The sequence below is a fragment of the Podarcis erhardii genome, assembly GCF_964252035.2.
Source record: "Podarcis erhardii genome assembly, chromosome: 9".
NCBI classification, from domain to species: Eukaryota; Metazoa; Chordata; class Lepidosauria; order Squamata; family Lacertidae; genus Podarcis; species Podarcis erhardii.
In genome coordinates, this window is record NC_138512.1 from 39,819,348 (window position 1) to 39,839,312 (window position 19,965).

General features: G+C 42.2%; 1 protein-coding gene across 1 annotated transcript; it reads left to right on the forward strand.

The window, feature by feature from the left end:
* The first annotated feature begins 5,727 nt into the window (after nucleotides 1–5,727).
* On the forward strand, nucleotides 5,728–16,357 carry FGA (fibrinogen alpha chain). Its single transcript, XM_081875324.1, has 6 exons — nucleotides 5,728–5,881; nucleotides 7,643–7,771; nucleotides 8,466–8,649; nucleotides 13,304–13,449; nucleotides 14,110–15,109; nucleotides 15,506–16,357. Exons 1-6 carry the CDS (start codon nucleotides 5,831–5,833, stop codon nucleotides 16,207–16,209), a joined length of 2,214 nt encoding a protein of 737 aa, XP_081731450.1. The 5' UTR covers nucleotides 5,728–5,830; the 3' UTR covers nucleotides 16,210–16,357.
* The last annotated feature ends 3,608 nt before the right edge of the window (nucleotides 16,358–19,965 follow it).

Genomic DNA, 19,965 nt, shown 5'->3' on the forward strand with positions numbered 1-19,965 from the left:
TGTACTATTATTTGCTTCTTAACTGCCACAATAATTGAAAGGAATTCAGCAAATGTTCAGAATCATCTTCAAAACATTGTTTATAAATCTGTAAATGCGCTCCTAGCTTTATTCATCAGCGCCCTAAAGGGACCCCTGACCATTAGGTCCAGTCGTGACCGACTCTGGGGTTGCGGCGCTCATCTCGCTTTATTGGCCGAGGGAGCCGGTGTACAGCTTCCGGGTCAAGTGGCCAGCATGACTAAGCCGCTTCTGGCAAACCAGAGCAGCGCTTGGAAACGCCGTTTACCTTCCCGCTGGAGCGGTACCTATTTATCTAATTGCACTTTGACATGCTTTTGAACTGCTAGGTTGGCAGGAGCAGGGACCGAGCAACGGGAGCTCACCCCGTCATGGGAATTCGAACCGCCAACCTGATCGGCAAGCCCTAGGCTCTGTGGTTTAACCCACAGCGCCACCCGCATCCCTTCATCAGCACCCTATATTGTTCAATAAGAAACAATACCATACAAAGCCCAATCTATTACATATAGTTGACTGCCATTTATTTAATGTCACCAAGTTTTATTTGAGATGGACCACTGATGCAAATTGATTTTGCGAATAAAAGGAGCAAATTACCAGATTTGGCAATTTCATATCCAAACTCATTTCATTGAATCCCTTATTGTTAGGTAAAGGTGTTTGTGTAGTAAATGATACCCCATCCATTCACATTTAAAACAAATTATTCTTCCCTTGTTATTTATTCATATTCTAGAAATTACTTCAGTTTAGTTTAAGGGAATAGGAACAGTGCTTTATGAACCACACTGTTTTAATTAGGAATAAAATATACTTGCACCAAACACTTTGTGGCTGAAATTAACCACTAGTAAAACAACAACAACAACAACAACAACAACAACAACAACAACAACAACAACATATTATTATTTAAACCCCGCCCATCTGGCTGAGTTTCCCCAGCCACTCTGGGCAGCTCCGAATCAAGTGTTAAAAACAATACAGCATTAAATATTAAAAACTTCCCTAGATCTGACAGATACACAGAACTGGCTCACTAAAGCTCATTCTTCAAGAAGCATCAACATAATAAGGCTAAGACTCAAGCTGCCACTGTTTAAGGCAAAATTAAATTGAGATAGTCAGCTATGATACCTTGATTTGTGCAGTTGTATCCATGTTACTTCTAGTTTGCTTTGGCACAAACATCATACTACCTTCCCAGATATGCTGCTAAATCTATTATATGGAAATATGGTGTTAAAATAAAAAGAGTTTGCATTGCTCTGAATATAGTGTGAACAGGTGGAGTCCCCCAAACCCTGGGCAGCCCCCGTGTCGAATAATGTCTCAAGACAATGTGCTATGGGATTAAAATTGGCCACAACTTTATTATGTTTCAGATGTGGGTAGACCTTGGCTCAGGCCAGTGGCGTAGCGTGGGGGGTGCACCGGGCACAACATCTGGGGGTTAGGGTTAGGGGGCACAAATCCACGGTTTAGGGGGCGCAAATTACTTGCCTTGCCCCGGGTGCTGACAACCCACGCTACGCCACTGGCTCAGGCATTGGGCATTTATACCTCCCAGTCCCCACCAGGGATCTGGGGAACATCAGGGTTATCCAGTGTGTGGGGTGGATGGGCTGGCTCTGGAGAACACATGTTCAAGCAGAGATAGCCACCCCCATTACGCCGCTGTTGCAGGGGAGAGCAATGACAACCTCTAGGCGTACGGCCAAAGCCTCCCCTCAAACAACCCCTTTAACAGAGAACCCTGGTATCGCCGCCGCAAAGAGGAGGGGGGCGTGGGTCACCGCTGCACGCCCTCCCCCACTTAGGGAAGATAGACTAAAGGATTCTGCCCAAGGCCTGACATTGCCAAAGTTGTGACGTTTTGCTACGGGAAAGGCAAACCTGCCAATGCAGGAGAATTCCTTTCCGGCCCTTCAACAGCGATTTTGATGTAGCAGCGACCGCGTTCCTGTGGAGAAAAGGTTAACCTGCAAAGGAAGTCTTAACTGAGGGTGGGTAGGGTGGAAGAAGCTCTGGAGCCAACTGATGATTCCCAGGTAAGATCCTCCCCCTACTGTGTGGGCTGGTGGTCCCTCCCCCTACCTGGCCTGATCACCTGGGCAACGCCTCCCCAGGCGGGATTGGGCAACTGGCTGAGGTAGGCAGAGACCTGCAGGTATCCCACCTGGGGAAGGCGAAGCCAAGCCTGTGGTAATGGTGCTGCATAGGGTCCAGGGGGCTGCGCACGACCACGCAAAGGGCGCCCCCCATTTAATGTGGGGAGCGGTCATTGTGATATAGCATTAACTATATACATCAGGTATCACTCCAGATAAGGACAGTTGGAATTAATGGGTTGGGTCCATATCTGCCGTTCTGCAAATAGAAGGTATGTTGAGAGACAGCACTGAGATCTAGAAGAGGTTCTTGCTGGAGGAAGAAGGTGCTGTTGGGTGATTTTGCCAGTTCCTCCTCCTCCTAGCAGTGCTACTTCCCACACTATTCTGGAGGTCCCACAACTTTATACATCTGTTGTGCTGATTTGAACAAATCTAACTCAATCCTTGACAGAAGTAGAAAAGTGGATAACTGATGATAGCCCATGAACGGGATATAGTCAAGAAAGGTTACACAGAAATATCAGGTATTAATTGCAACACAAATGTTATGCAAATCTCTATCCACTTTTTGGGTAATGCATTTCCTTTTTGTATGTAATATATAGCAGGCCATCTTAGATCAGGTAGGCCTTTCATCTGGCCCAGCAAGACTTTTCTTATATACCGGTACTTGTCTTGACCAACCCCTGCAGAAGAATTTGTAGCAAACACAAGTGAAATACAAAAATACTGGATCCTGTTATCATAATATCACTACATATTAAACAGCAGGCTACTAGGGGGCTTACCTGGTTTGAAGCTATGATTGTAGAAACAGAAAGCATGGGAAAAAGTGTCTCCCAAATACACAAACTGTGAACACTACGGGATACAGGCCACAGCAGGAAGTTTAAAACACATGTAGGAAATGTACTTGGAAATAGAAATTGAAGATGAATATTGGTTTAAGATCTGAGAGAAAATCCCTTATAAGTGTTCTTCAGCTGGTATTAAAGAAATGATGCTGAAAATACTGCAGTAAAACTTTCTTATATTCATAAGAATTCTGTTGGAGTTGATGGGGTGACAGAAGCAACTACTGCCAAATGTGGTGGATGTGCCTGAAAAGTGTAATCATTTCGGGACCTGGTGGTTCGTGAAATACGCAAGATTTTACCCACCAACACATTACTAGATCCCGAAAGCTGCCTTATTGAACTTATACATGAACAAAAACAGGATTTGACTGATAAACCTTTACTTTGATACTGACTCTTTACAGCACACATGGTTATTGCCATCGTGTTCTTTCTGCTTGTAGACTTCTCGGAGCAATCAGGTGACTCCACTGTGGGAAATAGGATGCTACTTTAGATGGATTTTTGGTCTGTTCTATCATGCTCCTAAGATCCTATTCAAACCTTCCAAGGACATGCAAAACCTGTTAAAACATTTTGAATAGCCTGTCTACCATGTATATTTAAATATGCATTGCCTTCCTAACATGATAAATTGAAACTAGAAGATTGAACCAATAGAGCAGAGCTTCCCAAACTGCTCCATGACCATCAGTTTCATTCCAGAGACCTGTAGGGTCTCAGTGGATTTGTGGTTGACCATGGGAGATGGCATATCCATCACACTTAATATTCATTATGACATTTAATTATATGTTTATTGCTTCTGTATTTTATTGTATTACAATTTGAATTCTACAGATTTACAATTGCTACAATAAGAGGGCCCTCAGCAATTTTCAGGTGGAAAGGACTGCAATGATTGGCAGTTGCATGACAAAATTGTTTTATGAAATAAAAGAAACAGACCATAGCCACTCTTTTGAAGCAAGCCACTTTCCAGAAGCATGTAACTTCTATCAATAAAAAGTTAGAAATTGGAATCTTGTACAAAAAATACCAAAGCCCTTGAAAAATAATCTTCCTGATTCATAGTAACCTTTTCTTTTTTCTTTTTTACACCAAGCACATTGACAAAAATATCATCGGGAAAGACTGAAGTCCCACTGATGGTTAAGACCACCATGATAGTTGAATGTGTGGCTCATTCAAATAGCCATCTGTCCATAGTCTTGTAACTCTGCAACTCTCCCATTAGCATGCTTTATCTTTGGACTGAGCCTAGCATTCATTTACTGATAGTGTTTTCAAAATGTGTCCCATATCAAAAGCATGCACCCTCGGTCCTACACAGATTGGGCATAATTGAACAAATGTTAGTCACAACTAAGAGCAGCAGTTTGATGCAAATTCTTACTGTGTAATTGGTGGGGTACACCTCTTTCAGAAGGGGCGTGATCTGTCCTTGGGGGGATCTACTGCAAGGCCTGCAGTCCACATTTTGGAGTCATAGGTAAGCTGAGAAATGACAAGTTAGGCTGGCTCTGTCTTGCAGCAGGCATAACGTGGATGGGGAAAAGAAGGTAAAGACAGCGCATGTTCCCAGTGGTGAGCACTCTGAGGCATCACCCTGGTGAAGGGACATTTACCCAAGACAGTTCCGCAAACCTTCCCAACTTGAAAGAAACAGGGAGAGGAGCCAACCTTGGGCAACTGAAGATTCACTGATCCTAAAATCTGATGCTTTGGGACTCATGGTAAATCAGCAACCTCCTCAGCACCAGCCATAAAGATAGCTAATGCTCTGACCTAGGGTGAAGTCACCTGATGGAGGTAGATAGCAGAATGAGGAATCCTCATTCTAGCCTCAGAGGCAAATACCCCACCCCGACCTCTTTGGAAAGTGGGAGATTAGGTTATTCCATTAACTGTTTCATCAGCCTCTGTTTTGTGGGAGGAATTTAAGTGCATTCTCTAAATTTAGTTTTGCACAATTAAAGCAAGTTATAGTTTTTGTCACCATAGTACAAAAAATTAACTTTAAAAAATAATCAGACTTTTTGCAGTTTGGAAAGTGATGGGGAAATTCGTAGAAAAGTGTGGGGTGAACAAAAGAAGACATATAAAAGCCTCACAAGCAAATCAGGATGAAATCAGCACAAATTATACTTATCATATAACTGCCCCACAAACAAAACAAATGCTCAGTAAAGACCAGATATAATATATTTGTGTGTGTGTAAGCTTTGTACAAGCAAATGAGGATGAATGATCAATGAACAGGTAATCTGGAGGAGCCAATTGTTTAAAGGAAGTTGCAGCCCTTTATTTAAATCCATCCATGTCTCCATTCCTAGTGTTGGAAATGATGCATTTACCCCATTGCTGGCTCTTTCTTCTGGATCCAAACAATAATAGTACAGCACAAAATGTGCATTGTAACCATGTGTTTCCTGTAATGTACTAAGCAGTGACACTCCATCACTGTTAGAAATGCCAGGTCTAGATCGTTGACATTTGTCAGCGCTGTGTTCTCCCCTATGTGTTCTATCTATCAATGATTCATTTCAAACTTTAGGTCCTCCTTTCCTGGAACAGGGTTGGATTATCCACCCACGTCTGTGTTCCGTGTTTGCTGGAATTGTGCAAACGGACTTCTAGCAAACAAACCAAGGAATTTGTGCAACAGACCCCTGGGTCAGCAAACTCAAATGTTGCACTGTGACTCTGCAAACAAAAGGGAAACTAATCATTAATTGCGGGGGGAGATGGATAGTTTAAATTCAAGGTTTAAATTCAACCAAAAATACCTAAGTGGAACATATCCCTTTCTGTCAGATCCACAGCTTTCTGAAGATGTTGCAGTTGAGAGTCTTCTGTGCCCTGCTGTGCTTCAGCATCACTTGGGTATGAGTTCATTTTATCTGATTCTCCTGTTAGCTTACCAGCTATGTTGCTTTTTGTTCTGTTGGTCACCTGCTTGCTTAGAAAGTAATATATTTCAGCCCAAATAAACCTCTTACTTCCAGATGAACAATGAAATGGAAGTGAAATCTGGGGGGTTCTCCTTTCAAATGCTTGAATTCGGGAGGGGCGGTTCTTGGGTGCATCATCTGGCTGCATCTCCATCTATACAATCTGTACTTGTTTCTATATGTATATAAACAAGAAAAAAAGTAACGCATAACTGGTTGCATATAAAAGTGGCCCCAGATAAGGGAATATGCTTTCTCAACCAGCTCCAGAGATTGCATCTCAGTGGGACCCTGATGAGGGTTTTGATGTGGATGCACATCCAGCTATGTCTCTGCATTGTCATCTGTAAGTGTTAGCCTATCTCTGTGCATGCATCTTCCTTGCTGGACTGGGGCAAATGAGTACTTTATAGGCATGTGTTCATAATACGAGCCTTTTTGATATGCATTATCTTTGAATTCTTCGTATGAAACCTAGTCAATGAAAGTTGTAATTGCATACACCAAAAAAAACTTAACTGAGCTCTCAGTTATATTACAAAAAAGACCCCAAAATTAATTAAATTATGATGTGATAACTCCCCAAACCAAAGCAAACCCAAGGATAAATGCATTACCTTCATATGAAATCTAGCAGCGTTTCAGCATTTCATGAAATTTGTAACTGTATAAAGCAGAAATCGTTCTGACAATCTATACTGCTGAGTTTCTGTTTTTAAGATTGAGTCTACAATTAAGTCACAATAAAACTGAATGAATCACACCAGGGCATGGCAGCTCTCAGAACTGAAACAAAATGCTTGAAGCAAAGATTCTTGTGATGTATGAGCCTAACAAAACCAAACGTTTCCTATGGAACAGATTCAGATAAGCCTCTCTCTAGCTTCTAAGCTAAGAAGCCAAGTCAACGGAACACCCATATATAGCCTATTAAGTTATGATTGAGCCAATCCATTTGCTATTTTAGCCAGCTGTATTGATGAAAGAGACATACAAAACTTTGTGTCAAAACATAATGATTTTAACTGAGGAGGATTGCAGCCTACATGAGTGATAAATTCCTCTTTAGTTACTATACCTTTCATATACCTCAACTGTAACAGCAGTTACTTACTAATATTTGCTTGGTGATTTACTTGGATTATTACTTTCCAGTTGCTTGGTACTTGACAGCATATCAATTGCATGAAGTTGTCCTTTGTGCCAGAAACACACGTCCAGCAAATTCACTCATGACTCACAGCACTTTTGCTTGCATTATACTCCACCTATATAGTAACATTTACCTTTAAAGGCAGAGCTTGAAAATAAATGACATTGTTTCTCTGCTGTGATGCTAGTGAAACAAGAGTTTCTAATTACGAGACTTCATTATTAGGGGCATCTGGGTACATTTTGGGTTGTTTTGGTAACTCAGTGAATCATTATTAAAGAGACAGTGTGGTGTAGTGGTTAGAATGTCAGACTAGGACCTGGGAGACCAGGGTTCAAATTCCCATTCCGCCATGAAGGGTGACCTTGGGCCAGTCGCCAATTCTCAGCCTAACCTATCTCAGGGTTGTTGTGATGATAATATGGAGAGGGTGAGAACCATGTATGCCACTTTGGGAAGGAAAGAGAAAGAGATACATTACAATAAATTAGATTAAATAAGTTATAATATTATTTTGATGTTTTTCCTCTCCTATGACAGGCAGCAGAAGGTGATGGCTCCTTTACAGAGCTTGGAGGAGGAGTACGTGGCCCAAGAATAGTGGAGCATAAAGCCCAGTCTGACTGCAAATCTGAAAAGAGTTGGCCAGTATGCTCTGATGACGAATGGGTAAGAGTGAACAAGCCTGAAGCACATTCATCACACTTTTGCTGTGTACCACGGTCTCCATACAACATCACAGTCATGGCACAATAGACCCTAATGACATAGATATACAATGATACTGCAACACGCCTGCAATTTAGAAATTGCTACAAAGGGTTTCTTCAGATTTCTAGATTGACTGAAAATCAAGGATGAAAACCATGTATTGTTTAGTAATTAAAAAGCTTTCATTGATTATTAATAAAGTCAATTCAGACTACACATATAACCCACTGAATTCAGTCAGACATCACAGCAGGAGCAAACATGTACAGAGTCTAGCTGTTGAGCACCCTGTGTGCTAGATTTTGGGCACACAAATCTTAGAAAAAATACACAGCACTGCGTTTCCTAAAAATATATTCACATGTGACAAAGTTGCTATAAATACAGAACAATATTATTATTGCTAGGAAGTCAAATTAAACCAGCTTCACCGGGTAGCATTCCTGCATAAGCAATATGGCATGACAAGCAAACATGGTTGAAACTGGGGATGTGATTATAATTAAATCTCATGTGATAATTAAATTACATGTGATTATAATTAAATCTCTATTAGCAGTAATAATAAAATAATGAACCTTTAGGACCAAAGAAGTGACATGGCAGATGTTTCATCTGTAATTTTATTTTATTTGCTATTTCCTCATTTCAGGGCACTAAATGTCCTTCAGGATGCCGGATGCAGGGACTGATAGATGAAACAGACCAGGATTTTGCTGACAGGATAAACAAAATTAAGAAACTGCTTGCGGATAATCAAAACAGCTACAAGACATCAAACATTATTAAACAGGAAATCAATGGCTATCTGGAGAGAAATTTGGCCAGTGAGCAACGTGAGTATCATCCACGCAAGTGAACTTTCATCTGACTTCCCTAACAATTGCCAAATACAAACAATTGCTTGTTGCATCCTTATTATATAAGACCAAGTGGACTCAAGTAACAGTCACAGTATCATAGAAGGGATCTCGAGGGTCATTTTCTCCAGCCCCCTGCAGTGCAAGAATCTCAACTAGCTCATACATGACAGACTAGAATTGTAGGTGTTATAATTACACATAAGGAAGGCCCATCAAGAGCAACAAAAACTTTCACAACACACTTGCTTTGTATGATTCCACTGTCAAAATAATCTCCTTTCACAAGCTACCTCCATGCATAATCATACAAAGAGGGGAGCAGGATCACACCAGCTGGCTGCACCCCTGGGCCCCTGCACTCAGAGCCAAAGCTCTGTAGAAGGGCACCCACTTCTAGGTGCATGTGCCTAGTGGGTCTGTAGCATCAGAAATGCTGAACGCATAGGATTCTTGAACACACGGTGTCAACCTGCATATCCAGTGTAACATCAGTTACAGCAAGGCCTTTATTTTTTTTTAAATATAAATTTTTATTAATTAACATCAATAAATAAAACAAAACAAAACACATTAATTTCACATCATTTTTCACAACTTATTTCTCTTTTGGACTTCCCTCAGCTGTTCCGTAAATCATCCATAGTTATGATTTTAATTACACATTTCTCAAATTTATATTGACATTGTTTATCTCTTTTTTCCTATTCCCTTTAGACAATACTTCTTACTTTTCTACAGTGCTTCTTTAAATCCCTTAAGCGTCATCTGTCCCTCACTTAAGTATTCCGTTGTTTAGAACAACGTTTCCTAAACTCCTACCCACTCAAACCTCTCTTGTACCTGCGATACATTGACGATATTTTTATCATCTGGACACATGGTCAACAGACCCTGAACACCTTCCACCAGAAATTCAATGATTTTCACCCCACAATCAACCTAACAATGAATCAATCTATGCAAGAAATACATTTTTTGGACACTACTATAAAAATACAGGATGGGCACATAGACACCACCTTATACCGTAAACCAACTGACCGACAAACATATCTACATGCCTCTAGCTACCATCCCAAACATACCAAACAGTCCATTGTATATAGCCAGGCACTACGTTACAGCCGCATCTGTTCCAATTCTACAGACAGAGACTCTCACCTAAGAGATCTACAGCAAACCTTTTTAGAACTAAAATACCCAACAGATGAAGTTAGACAACAGATCAACAGAGCCAGACTGATACCCAGAGAGAACTTGCTGCAAGACAGACCCAAAAAAGAAAATAACAGAACACCTCTAGTCATCACATACAGCTCCCAAGTACAACGCATCATCAGTACAACGCATCATCAGAGATCTGCAACCTCTCCTGGACAATGACAGTTCTCTTTCTCAAGCTCTGGGAGGAAGACCTTTCATTGCCTACAGACAGCCACCCAGTCTTAAACAACTCCTAACCCACAATAATACTACAACCAGACCTAACACGGACACTGGCACCAGAGCCTGCAATAAACCCAGATGCCAACTTTGCTGCCACATACACCCGGACAACACCATTACTGGCCCCAACAACATCACACATACCATCTCGGGACTATTTAATTGCTCATCGTCTAACATTGTGTATGCCATAAAATGCCAACAGTGTCCTTCAGCTCTCTATATTGGACAAACAGGCCAGACCTTACGCCAAAGAATAAACGGACATAAATCGGATATCAGGAATCACAAGACAGAGAAACCAGTAGGAGAACACTTCAATCTCCCAGGACATTCTATACAAGATCTCAAAGTAGCTGTTTTACTACAAAGGAATTTCAGAAATAGACTGGAAAGAGAAGCTGCTGAATTACAACTTATCACCAAACTTAAAACCATGGAGAAACCTGGTCTGAACAAAGACCTTGGATTCTTATCTCATTATACATGACAAAGCCATTTTTCACCTTTTCACCCCTTGCTTTTTCCTGTAAGACCTATTGCAGTCGTTAAGAGTCGTCAACAGGCTCATCACAGCTATCTGCCAATCACCCATTCCCACCACCCTTCTGAGTAATACCCCTCCCCACCTTCTCACTATATAGAAGGGTCTGGAAACTTCTGTTTCAGTGTATCTGAAGAAGTGTGCATGCACACGAAAGCTCATACCAAGAACTGACTTAGTTGGTCTTTAAGGTGCTACTGGAAGGAATTTGTTTTGTTTTAAGTATTCCAGATATTCCACAAATTTCCCCCAGTCCTCGATGAACTTTTGGTCTCTTAAGTATCTAATCTTCCCTGTCAATTTATCTAGCTCTGCGTAATCTAACAGTTTCATTCTCCACTCTTCCACAGTCGGTATTTCTTGTTGTTTCCATTTCTGGGCCAGTAACACTCTTGCGGCTGTAATTGCATATTGAAAAAATTTGCAGTCTTTCCTTTTTATCTCATTTCCTACTATTCCTAACAAAAAGACTTCTGGTTTCTTTGTAAATGTATATTTTAAAATCTTCTTCAGTTCATTGTATATCTTTTCCCAGAAGTCTTTCACTTTCTTACATTCCCACCACATGTGATAAAAAGTACCTTCTTTATCTTTACATTTCCAACACTTATTGCATGTCTTATACATTTTTGCTAATTTTGCCGGTGTCATATACCATCTGTAAGACATTTTCATCACATTCTCTTTTAACGTCATACAAGCAGTAAATTTTAGACCCTCCTTCCATAATTTTTCCCAGTCCTCAAATTGTATATTATGACCCACATCCCTGGCCCAACGAATCATTACCGATTTAACTTCTTCATCTTTCAAATTCCATTCTAACAAAAGTTTATACATTTTGGATAGATTTTTACCATCGTTATCTATAATCTCGCTTTGAAATTTGGATTCCTTGTCTGCAAAACCTCGTTCTTTACCATCTTTCTTAAACATCTCATTTGTTTGGAAGTAGTGCAACCAGTCATATACATGTTCTTTAACCTGCTCGTACGGTTTTATTTTCCATTTTCCTCCTTCTTTATATAGCAATTGACCATATGTTATCCACTTACTTCTCATATTAGTTTTCTTTACACTCATAACTTCTAGAGGTGATAGCCAACGTGGTGTTCTAGGTTCTAATAGGTTTTTATACCTATCCCATACCTCAATTAAGGGACCCCGGAAGATGTGGTTCTCAAAACCTTTATGGACTCTCTTTTTCTCGTGCCATAGGTACGCATGCCATCCAAATCTATTATCAAACCCCTCTAAATCCAACAATTCGTTATTTTCTAGTTTAATCCACTCTTTCAACCAGCAAAGACATGATGCCTCATAGTACAGTTTCAAATCTGGCAGGGCAAAGCCTCTTCTTTCTTTTATATCTGTTAGCAACTTAAATTGAATTCTTGGCTTTTTGCCCTGCCAGATATATCTTGAAATCGCTCTTTGCCACTCTTTAAAAATTCTACTCCCCTTTAACAACTGTCTGAGACAATTGGGAGAGAAGCACCCTTAGCCAAAGCCTAATCAGCAGCCTCCCAATTTACAATTATCACATCATCTTCATTAATTACTTTGCTTTAAACCAGGCATGGATATCTGTTTTGGCGTCAAGAACCACATGAACCCATGGCCAGTCCTCTAAGTTGAAACATTATGGCAAATGTGGGCTTGGTCCAGATCTCCCTTCCAAAAGCAGACCATGTGATATACTTTCAAATAATGTTCTAAAATAATTCTGAGGATTTATCCTGCCCCAGATCAGAGACCCTGTTTCAACAGTGAAAGCTTCATTCTTCAAGGATGAATATTCACTTATTGTCTTAGTATCTACAGTGTAACAACAACAAAAATGCTTCATTCCTAGACAGACCATTGGTCCACCTAGTTCAGTGTTGTTGAAGCTGAACTTAACTGGAGATGTCAGGGGTTGAACTGGGGCCTTTTGCATGTAAAGGATGTGCCCTCCCAGTAAGTTGGGCCCCTGATATTCTTCCTGAATATTTATGGCCTAGATATGAGCAGAATTCATGGCTCATTATTACTTTCTTCCAACATTTCTTTAACAAATTAAGATCTAACATGAATGGAATACACAGAAAGGGGGAAATAAAAAAAGCTAGGATTCAAATGGCTACAAAAGAGAGTGCCAGTTCATGCAGCAAGGTTTTTCAGCACCTCTGTCTAAGAGGTGAATTTTGTGGGTTCCATTGCAGAACTGAAGGTTGGAAGATTAAGTAATAGGGATGCATAATTCAGGCATACATGGATGCATGCGTCCTTGAGCCTGTCAAAAAAGTTGACAGTACCCAAGTGCTTTTATCTACAAATGGCACCCACAGGGCACCTTGATCTATGCTGGGATCGTGACTGGGGTAGGTGTGCCTTCAGGAGTGTTTTTCAATGGGAAAGCAGCATGAGGAGGGAAGGTAAACCCTCCCTCTCAGATACTGCTGTCCCGATCTGGAGAAAAAGACAGTATCATCAAGGGTCATTAAGGTTTGGCCCTACAGGAGCCATTTGCTAATTTCCTCCTACCTAGTGTCCTTATACAGTATAATGTGTTGTTATTATCAATGTAATTCAGTTTGTACCTTCAAATAGCTATTGTGGGGAAAGACTAAGCTATTGTGGCTTCTTTTGCTTCAGAGATTGATGATAACTATGGTCAAATATCTGACGATCTGAGAAGGAGACTTGTGACGCTGAAGCAGAGAGTCGCTGACCAAGTTAGCCGGATTAAAGTGCTGCAGAACACCATCCGGAACCAAGTTGTAGAGATGAAGCGTTTAGAGGTAGGCTGCAACCATTTTTTCAAAAAAATAAAATAAATTCTTGTTCTGGGCTGAATTCCACCCACTCACCCTTTCTCAAGGGCATCCATCTTCTGTGGAAATACAGTACAAGAGGCATTCTTCTCAACTTCTGGTAGAATTGGACAAATTCTAACTATTTTCTGTTGAGCAATGCCTTACTGCTATAGATGAGGGTTTGGCTTCTTTATTTTACAACAAAACCTTTTGGGGTCACTTCAAGCAGTGATGAAACTGCTATCAGCAATAGCCCAGCAGCATTCCTCCTTTACAAACAAAATAGCCCAATAAATACTTAAGGATACAACAGCTTCGGCAGACTTAGGAATCAAAGCATGCACATTTATACTGAGGTTGTGGTTTTGTATTTTATACATTGCATTTTGTCTTATAGGTTGGTTGACCATAATACTGTAAACACTTGCCAGACTACAGATAGGTAGCCGTGTTGGTCTGCCATAGTCAAAACAAAACAAATTCCTTCCAGTAGCACCTTAAAGACCAACTAAGTCAGTTCTTGGTATGAGCTTTCGTGTGCATGCACACTTCTTCAGATACCTGCATGCACACTTCTTCAGATACCAGACTGACACACTTCTCTTCTTCTCACATTTGTATTTTCACCTTTCCATCTCTGCCTAGGTGGACATTGATATTAAGGTGCGTTCCTGCAAAGGGTCCTGCTCTCGAGCTGTCAGCTACAATGTGGACACCGATAGCTATGACAAGATACAGAAGCTGCTTTTACAGGCCAGTTCCATCAACTTGCAGCCGGCATATGAAGCTGCTCCCTTGAGGGTACTGAAAATGAGACCCCTGAAGGATTCCACTGTCCCTAGCCATTTTAAAACGGCTCCTCTGTCAGAACAAGAAGCAGGCATCATTAATCGTATCAAACTGGTTGAAGTCGTATTGGAAGATTCAGAGGCTGCTGGACAACCACATACTAGCAAGTTAGTCACTCCTGGTTTTGGAGGGGATACCTCTGGCAGAGGCGATACCTCTAGTAGTTTGAAAATAGTAGGTCCTTCTGAGTCTCGTCTCTCCCGTACATGTGTCAAAACCATCACTAGAAAAGTGATCAGAGGTCCTGAAGGTCCCAGAGAAGAGGTTGTTGAAGAGTATAAAACATCTGATGGTTTGGACTGTTTCCATTCTAAAGATTTAACCAGAGAAGCAGGAGGCACCACCCACACAAGAGTGACCACTGGCACCGGTGGAAGTGGCTCCTCTGACTTTTCTACCCTGCCTCTGAATGCAAAAGAGTTTTTCACCTCAGGTTCTGGTGGCAGAATCCATAGCACAGGGACTGGCACCCACACATCGACCTTTGAAGGACGCGACGTTTTCTCTGACCTTGGGGAGGGAGAAACCGATGACTTCTCCATCTTTGACCAGCCCTCCCCCGACTTCCATTCTCATACAAGTGGCTCCACATCCCATTCCAGGACGGTTATGTCCAGCAGCAGCAGCAGCAGTTCTAGCAGCTTCAACAAAGGGGGCTCCACTTTCGAAACCAAGTCAATAAAAATCCCATCAGTTGAGCTGCAACATGACGAGAGTGGAGAAGACAGACCTGATTTTCATGCACGCAGCTTGAGTGCAGGAGGAGTGAAGCAGGGAGAAAGCTACACCGGGACAGGTACCCACCCACTGCATGGAAAATAATTATTGAGGGAGCAGCAGTGAAGTGTGCAACCAAACTGACACACAGGTTAAACGAGTGCAGTCCATGCCATCGTTTAAATAATAAGAGCAATGTGTCTGTTGGTTGCCATTTTGGAAAGGTGGGGGACATGGTTTCTCGCCATGAGTAATTGGATAACAAGGCAGTTGTGTACCTAACGTCATGGGTAATGGAAATGTGCATGTAAGCAATCAGTTTGGGGTGGGGGAAAAGTACAAGGAATCGTTCCACTGTAGCCCCAAATTAAGTGTAGCCAGTTGACTTGAGCATGATTACTGTTTGGATTCCTGTGACCTTGTAATAAAGCTTAACCGAAAACTTCTGTCAACCAGATCAACTTTGTTTTTTTAGACTGTGAGGATATCCACCAGAAACACACTTCTGGTGCCCAAAGTGGCATTTTCAGAATCAAGCCAGCAGGAACCACTAAGGTTTTTTCAGTTTATTGCGACCAAGAGACCACTTTGGGAGGATGGCTTCTGATCCAACAGAGATTGGATGGGGCGCTGAATTTTAACCGGACCTGGGAAGACTACAAGAATGGTTTTGGCAGCGTGGATGGGAAAGGAGAGTTCTGGTTGGGCAATGAAAATCTCCATCTCCTGACCCAGAGGGACACTGTCCTTCGAGTCGAAGTAGAGGACTGGGAGGGCAATAAAGGTTATGCAGAATATAACATACACATAAGCTCTGAAGAAGAAGGCTATAGGCTCAGTGTCTCTGATTATGAGGGGACAGCAGGCGATGCTCTTATCAGGGGTTCAGAGGAAGATGGGGTTGAATACACCACTCACAATAACATGAAATTTAGTACTTTTGATAGAGACAACGACCAATGGGAGGAGAACTGTGCTGAGATATATGGAGGTGGCTGGTGGTACAATAATTGCCAAGCTGCTAATCTCAATGGGATTTACTACTCAGGAGGTCAGTATGACCCAAGGAACAATGCTCCCTATGAGATTGAAAATGGGGTGGTCTGGGTGCCCTTCAAGCCCTCTGATTACTCTCTCAAAGTTGTTAGATTGAAAATTCGGCCTATAGAGACACTCTAGATATCAAAGCAGCAACAACAAGAACTTCCAAAATTATATATACCTCAACATTATGTAGTGTATGTCTGATTGTGTGTGCGTTTTTTTTTTATTATCCAAAACAACAGAATGCAACTGCCTATAAAATAAATGGGTTCACTCAAAAATACATTTCTGGTGTGTTTAAGTTATTTACAAACAACAGCACAAATAAATATTATAAAATGTCTGTTGGGGATGTCTTCCTCAGTTAAGCCATTTGTATCTTTAAAGTTCTATAACAAACGTAGTATTAAACAACGCACATTACACACTGAGATGAAATTCAGAACCATTCCTTTGAAAAACCAGTGCTGGCTGAGCAAAGAAAGATAATCTACAGTATTTAAGTCAGAAATGGAGAACCTTTTTTCAGCCTGAGGATTTCATTCCCTCACTGCCAACTTTCCAAGGTCCTAGCATGCCAGTGGTGGGTGGGCCCAAAACAAAAGTGGGCATGGTCAAAGCAAGCAAGGACAAAGTAGGCACACATATCAGGGCTGACCCTATTATTCAAGAGACTGAGGCAGCAGTCTCAGTCAGCAGATGCTCATGAGTGTGCCCTGCACCCACTTAGCTAGCCTGCTTCCCTCAGGTGTTGTTGAAGATGCTGTCCCATCATCAGTGTTGAAGGACGCCAGTCTGGTTGGCTTTAGATAATGGAATGGGGTGGAGGGGCACCATCTTGTCCTTTGCCTCAAGCAGCGAAGTGTCTTCATCAATACAACAATCAACAAAACCAGTGTGTGCACAGGCATATCTGTAAATTCCCCCTTTCTCACAAAGCTTTCTTCAAGCTTAGTTGCTGGAGAGCCATGTCTGGTTTTTATTCTTTACCACCAGCCATGGAGGCCCCTGGTTTTTATTGTGGGGAAGCATAACCCTCCCCTCCCTGGCAATAGGCCTGAAAAAATCACCCAATGCACTGCAAAGAGCATTAGTAAAAAGGCTCCCATTAGTGATATCCCATGCTTGCTATGTTGATCTACCAATACACTTAAATAGAAAAAGCTTCTCTGGGATCTCTTATCAGTTAAAAATGAAGGTGGGAGAATCAAACAGCTCAATACTCCCCAACATCAGAAACTCTCTGTATTTAAAAAGTTAACATGTGAGGGGAAATATGCAGAGTGTGTGTGAGAGAGAATGGGGAGGTCTCTGCGTACGTATGATCTCTGTGAGAGAGGTGCACTTGAGGAGAGGGCGAGGAAAGATGCTTATGTGAAATGGGTGACTGGTCTGTGTGTGACGAGTGCTTGTGCATACTGTGTGTGTAAGCAAGGAAGTGTGGTGTGGTCACCTTGCATATTTTTTCTGGTACTGGGGCAACAGCATCTGGTTATATATGAATGTGGAATCAATATTGTGTGATCCCCATAGTTGGCATCAGAAGGATGTGGCTGACTTCTCAGGCTAAGAATGAGGTTTCCGGGGTGGCGTGGTGGGAAGAAGAAGAGGAGTTTGGATTTGATATCCCGCTTTATCACTACCCTAAGGAGTCTCAAAGTGGCTAACAATCTCCTTTCCCTTCCTCCCCCACAACAAACACTCTGTGAGGTGAGTGGGGCTGAGAGACTTCAGAGAAGTGTGACTAGCCCAAGGTAACCCAGCGGCTGCATGTGGAGGAGCGGGGACGCGAACCTGGTTCACCAGATTACGAGTCTACTGCTCTTAACCACTACACCATGCTAACAACTTTGAGAGAGTAATCAGAGGGCTTGAAGGGTACCCAGACCACCCCATTTTCAATCTCATAGGAACAGCAATGATGACTCTCTCTCTCTAATTTTGTGTTATGCCATCCTCCGATGGCAGCCATTTTGTATTCTGCCATACCCCTTCCATGGCAGACATTTTGTGTTGTGCCACACCCCTGTTGGTTTCTGCTCTCTTCACTGTGCAGCGAAGTGCTTGTCACAAGACAATGTTTACATTCCACAGTCAGAGTTACTGTTGGTTTTTCCCATGGGAAAGGGAGACTGGATGTGACGTACACTGGTTTCCTGTTTTTCACTGTCCTTTGCAGTTCAGTGTGTGCTTTAGAGGAGAGAGGATGCTTTTCTCTGCTCCGGCAGAGGCAAGATGTTTTTTCTGTAACATACCAGCTTTGAAGTGTAAATAAAGCAATATACAGTATGTAGCACGTACTCCTCATCCTTCCGCTGTGCACGGGACTACTGCTTATCAACAACATTTGGTTCCGGGCCCAGAAAAACGCAGTCATCTTAAGAATGGGCTCCAGAAGTCGAATCGGAGTGCCGGCAAAGGATCGGAATGCAGGGGGACAGATCGGAACGGAATCTGCTCTGCGCGTCAAGATGATTGATGAGGTATGTGCTACTGCTCCGGGCAGCCTGCCAGCTTCTAATTAATGGCTTTATGGCTGGACTTTGAACTTTTATAGCCGGTTTTGCCGTGCCACAGGCAAAAGGCTAAGAGGCTAGATTTTTCCTATGCTGGGGGAAATCGAAAGTAAAGTGCTGTTGAAGCTGCAGCAGTGTCGCAGCATGAATTTAAGACAGCAGAGAGGACTTTCGCTTTTGAACTTGCCTTTGGATTGAAGCAGCTGTTCATAGATGCAACATGTATAAAGCAGCATGATTTAAAGCTGCAAAGATGATGCAAAAGGCTAGTGCCAGAGTTATGATGGCTAGCTGCAGAAGGCTGGATGAGGCAAGTGGGGAATTTGATACCACTGATCAGCCAAATGCTCAACTCACAGTAGCCTGTGATACTGCCATGATTCAGAATGAAGCAGATCGGCGGGGTGTTAGCTGCATGGGCAAGTGGGAGACTTCACAGACGTCATCCCATAGTGCAGTGGAACCACCAGATGGCGCCAAAGCTTTGAAGGCAGTGAAATGCTACTCGTGTGGACGTCTAGGCCATATGAAGAGGGAATGCAAATATCCCAGGGCCAAGACAGAGCAGCGCAGCGGAAGCTCATCGCGTGGAAAAGGCCAGAGCAAAGGCAAAGGTCCGGTGTCCAGGACAACGCAGCACAAGGCAATGGTCTCACGCTTCACTCCAAAAGATGCAGAGGTCCAGAAGACGTCTAGATCTTTCTTCGTGGTTGATTCAGCGGCAACGCACCACATGTGCAACGATAAGCGACTGTTCGTGTCTTTTACACCGCAGGAAGGTGCGATTCACCAAGCGGATGACCACACAATCCCCAGTAAAGGCTACGGAACTGTTGTTCTTCACAGTTTGGACTTATCGATACAGAATGTGCTTTATGTGCCGGATGCCAAACATAATCTGCTCAGCGTTGGACAGCTGAATGAGCGGAATATTGACGTTTCCTTTAAGAACAAAAGGTGCATCATCACAAAGAAAAATGATTATGTATTGTATGCTGAATATGTTGATCGTTTGTATGTTTTGTATTATGATGATGTTGTGCAGGATGACACTTGTTGCATTGCAGGTTCTAACAAAAGTTTGCATGCAGAATGTATTCATGATTTTCACAGGAAACTTGGTCATTTGCATTTTGAGGCAGTATCTAAGATGCCTGCCTTGGTTGAAGGTATGACTATTAAACCCTGCAGGTACCACATGAAGTGCAAGGCATGCGCAGCAAACAAGGTAAAAATGGCTGCAAAAGGTAAGGTGTCTAGTAGGCAAGCTACAGAACCATACCAAATTGTTCATGCTGATTTGGTTGGACCACTATCGCCCTCTTTGGGAGGAAACAGGTACTTCATGGTTCTCATTGATGCATTTTCCAGGTAT

What these genes read in the sequence shown, in the direction of transcription:
- FGA (XM_081875324.1), top strand. Translation starts at nt 5,831, where the DNA reads ATGTTGCAGTTGAGAGTCTTCTGTGCCCTGCTGTGCTTCAGCATCACT. An exon ending in TATGCTCTGATGACGAATGG is followed by an intron (nt 7,772 to 8,465) that starts GTAAGAGTGAAC and finishes TCCTCATTTCAG; the next exon opens with GGCACTAAATGTCCTTCAGG. An exon ending in AAATTTGGCCAGTGAGCAAC is followed by an intron (nt 8,650 to 13,303) that starts GTGAGTATCATC and finishes CTTTTGCTTCAG; the next exon opens with AGATTGATGATAACTATGGT.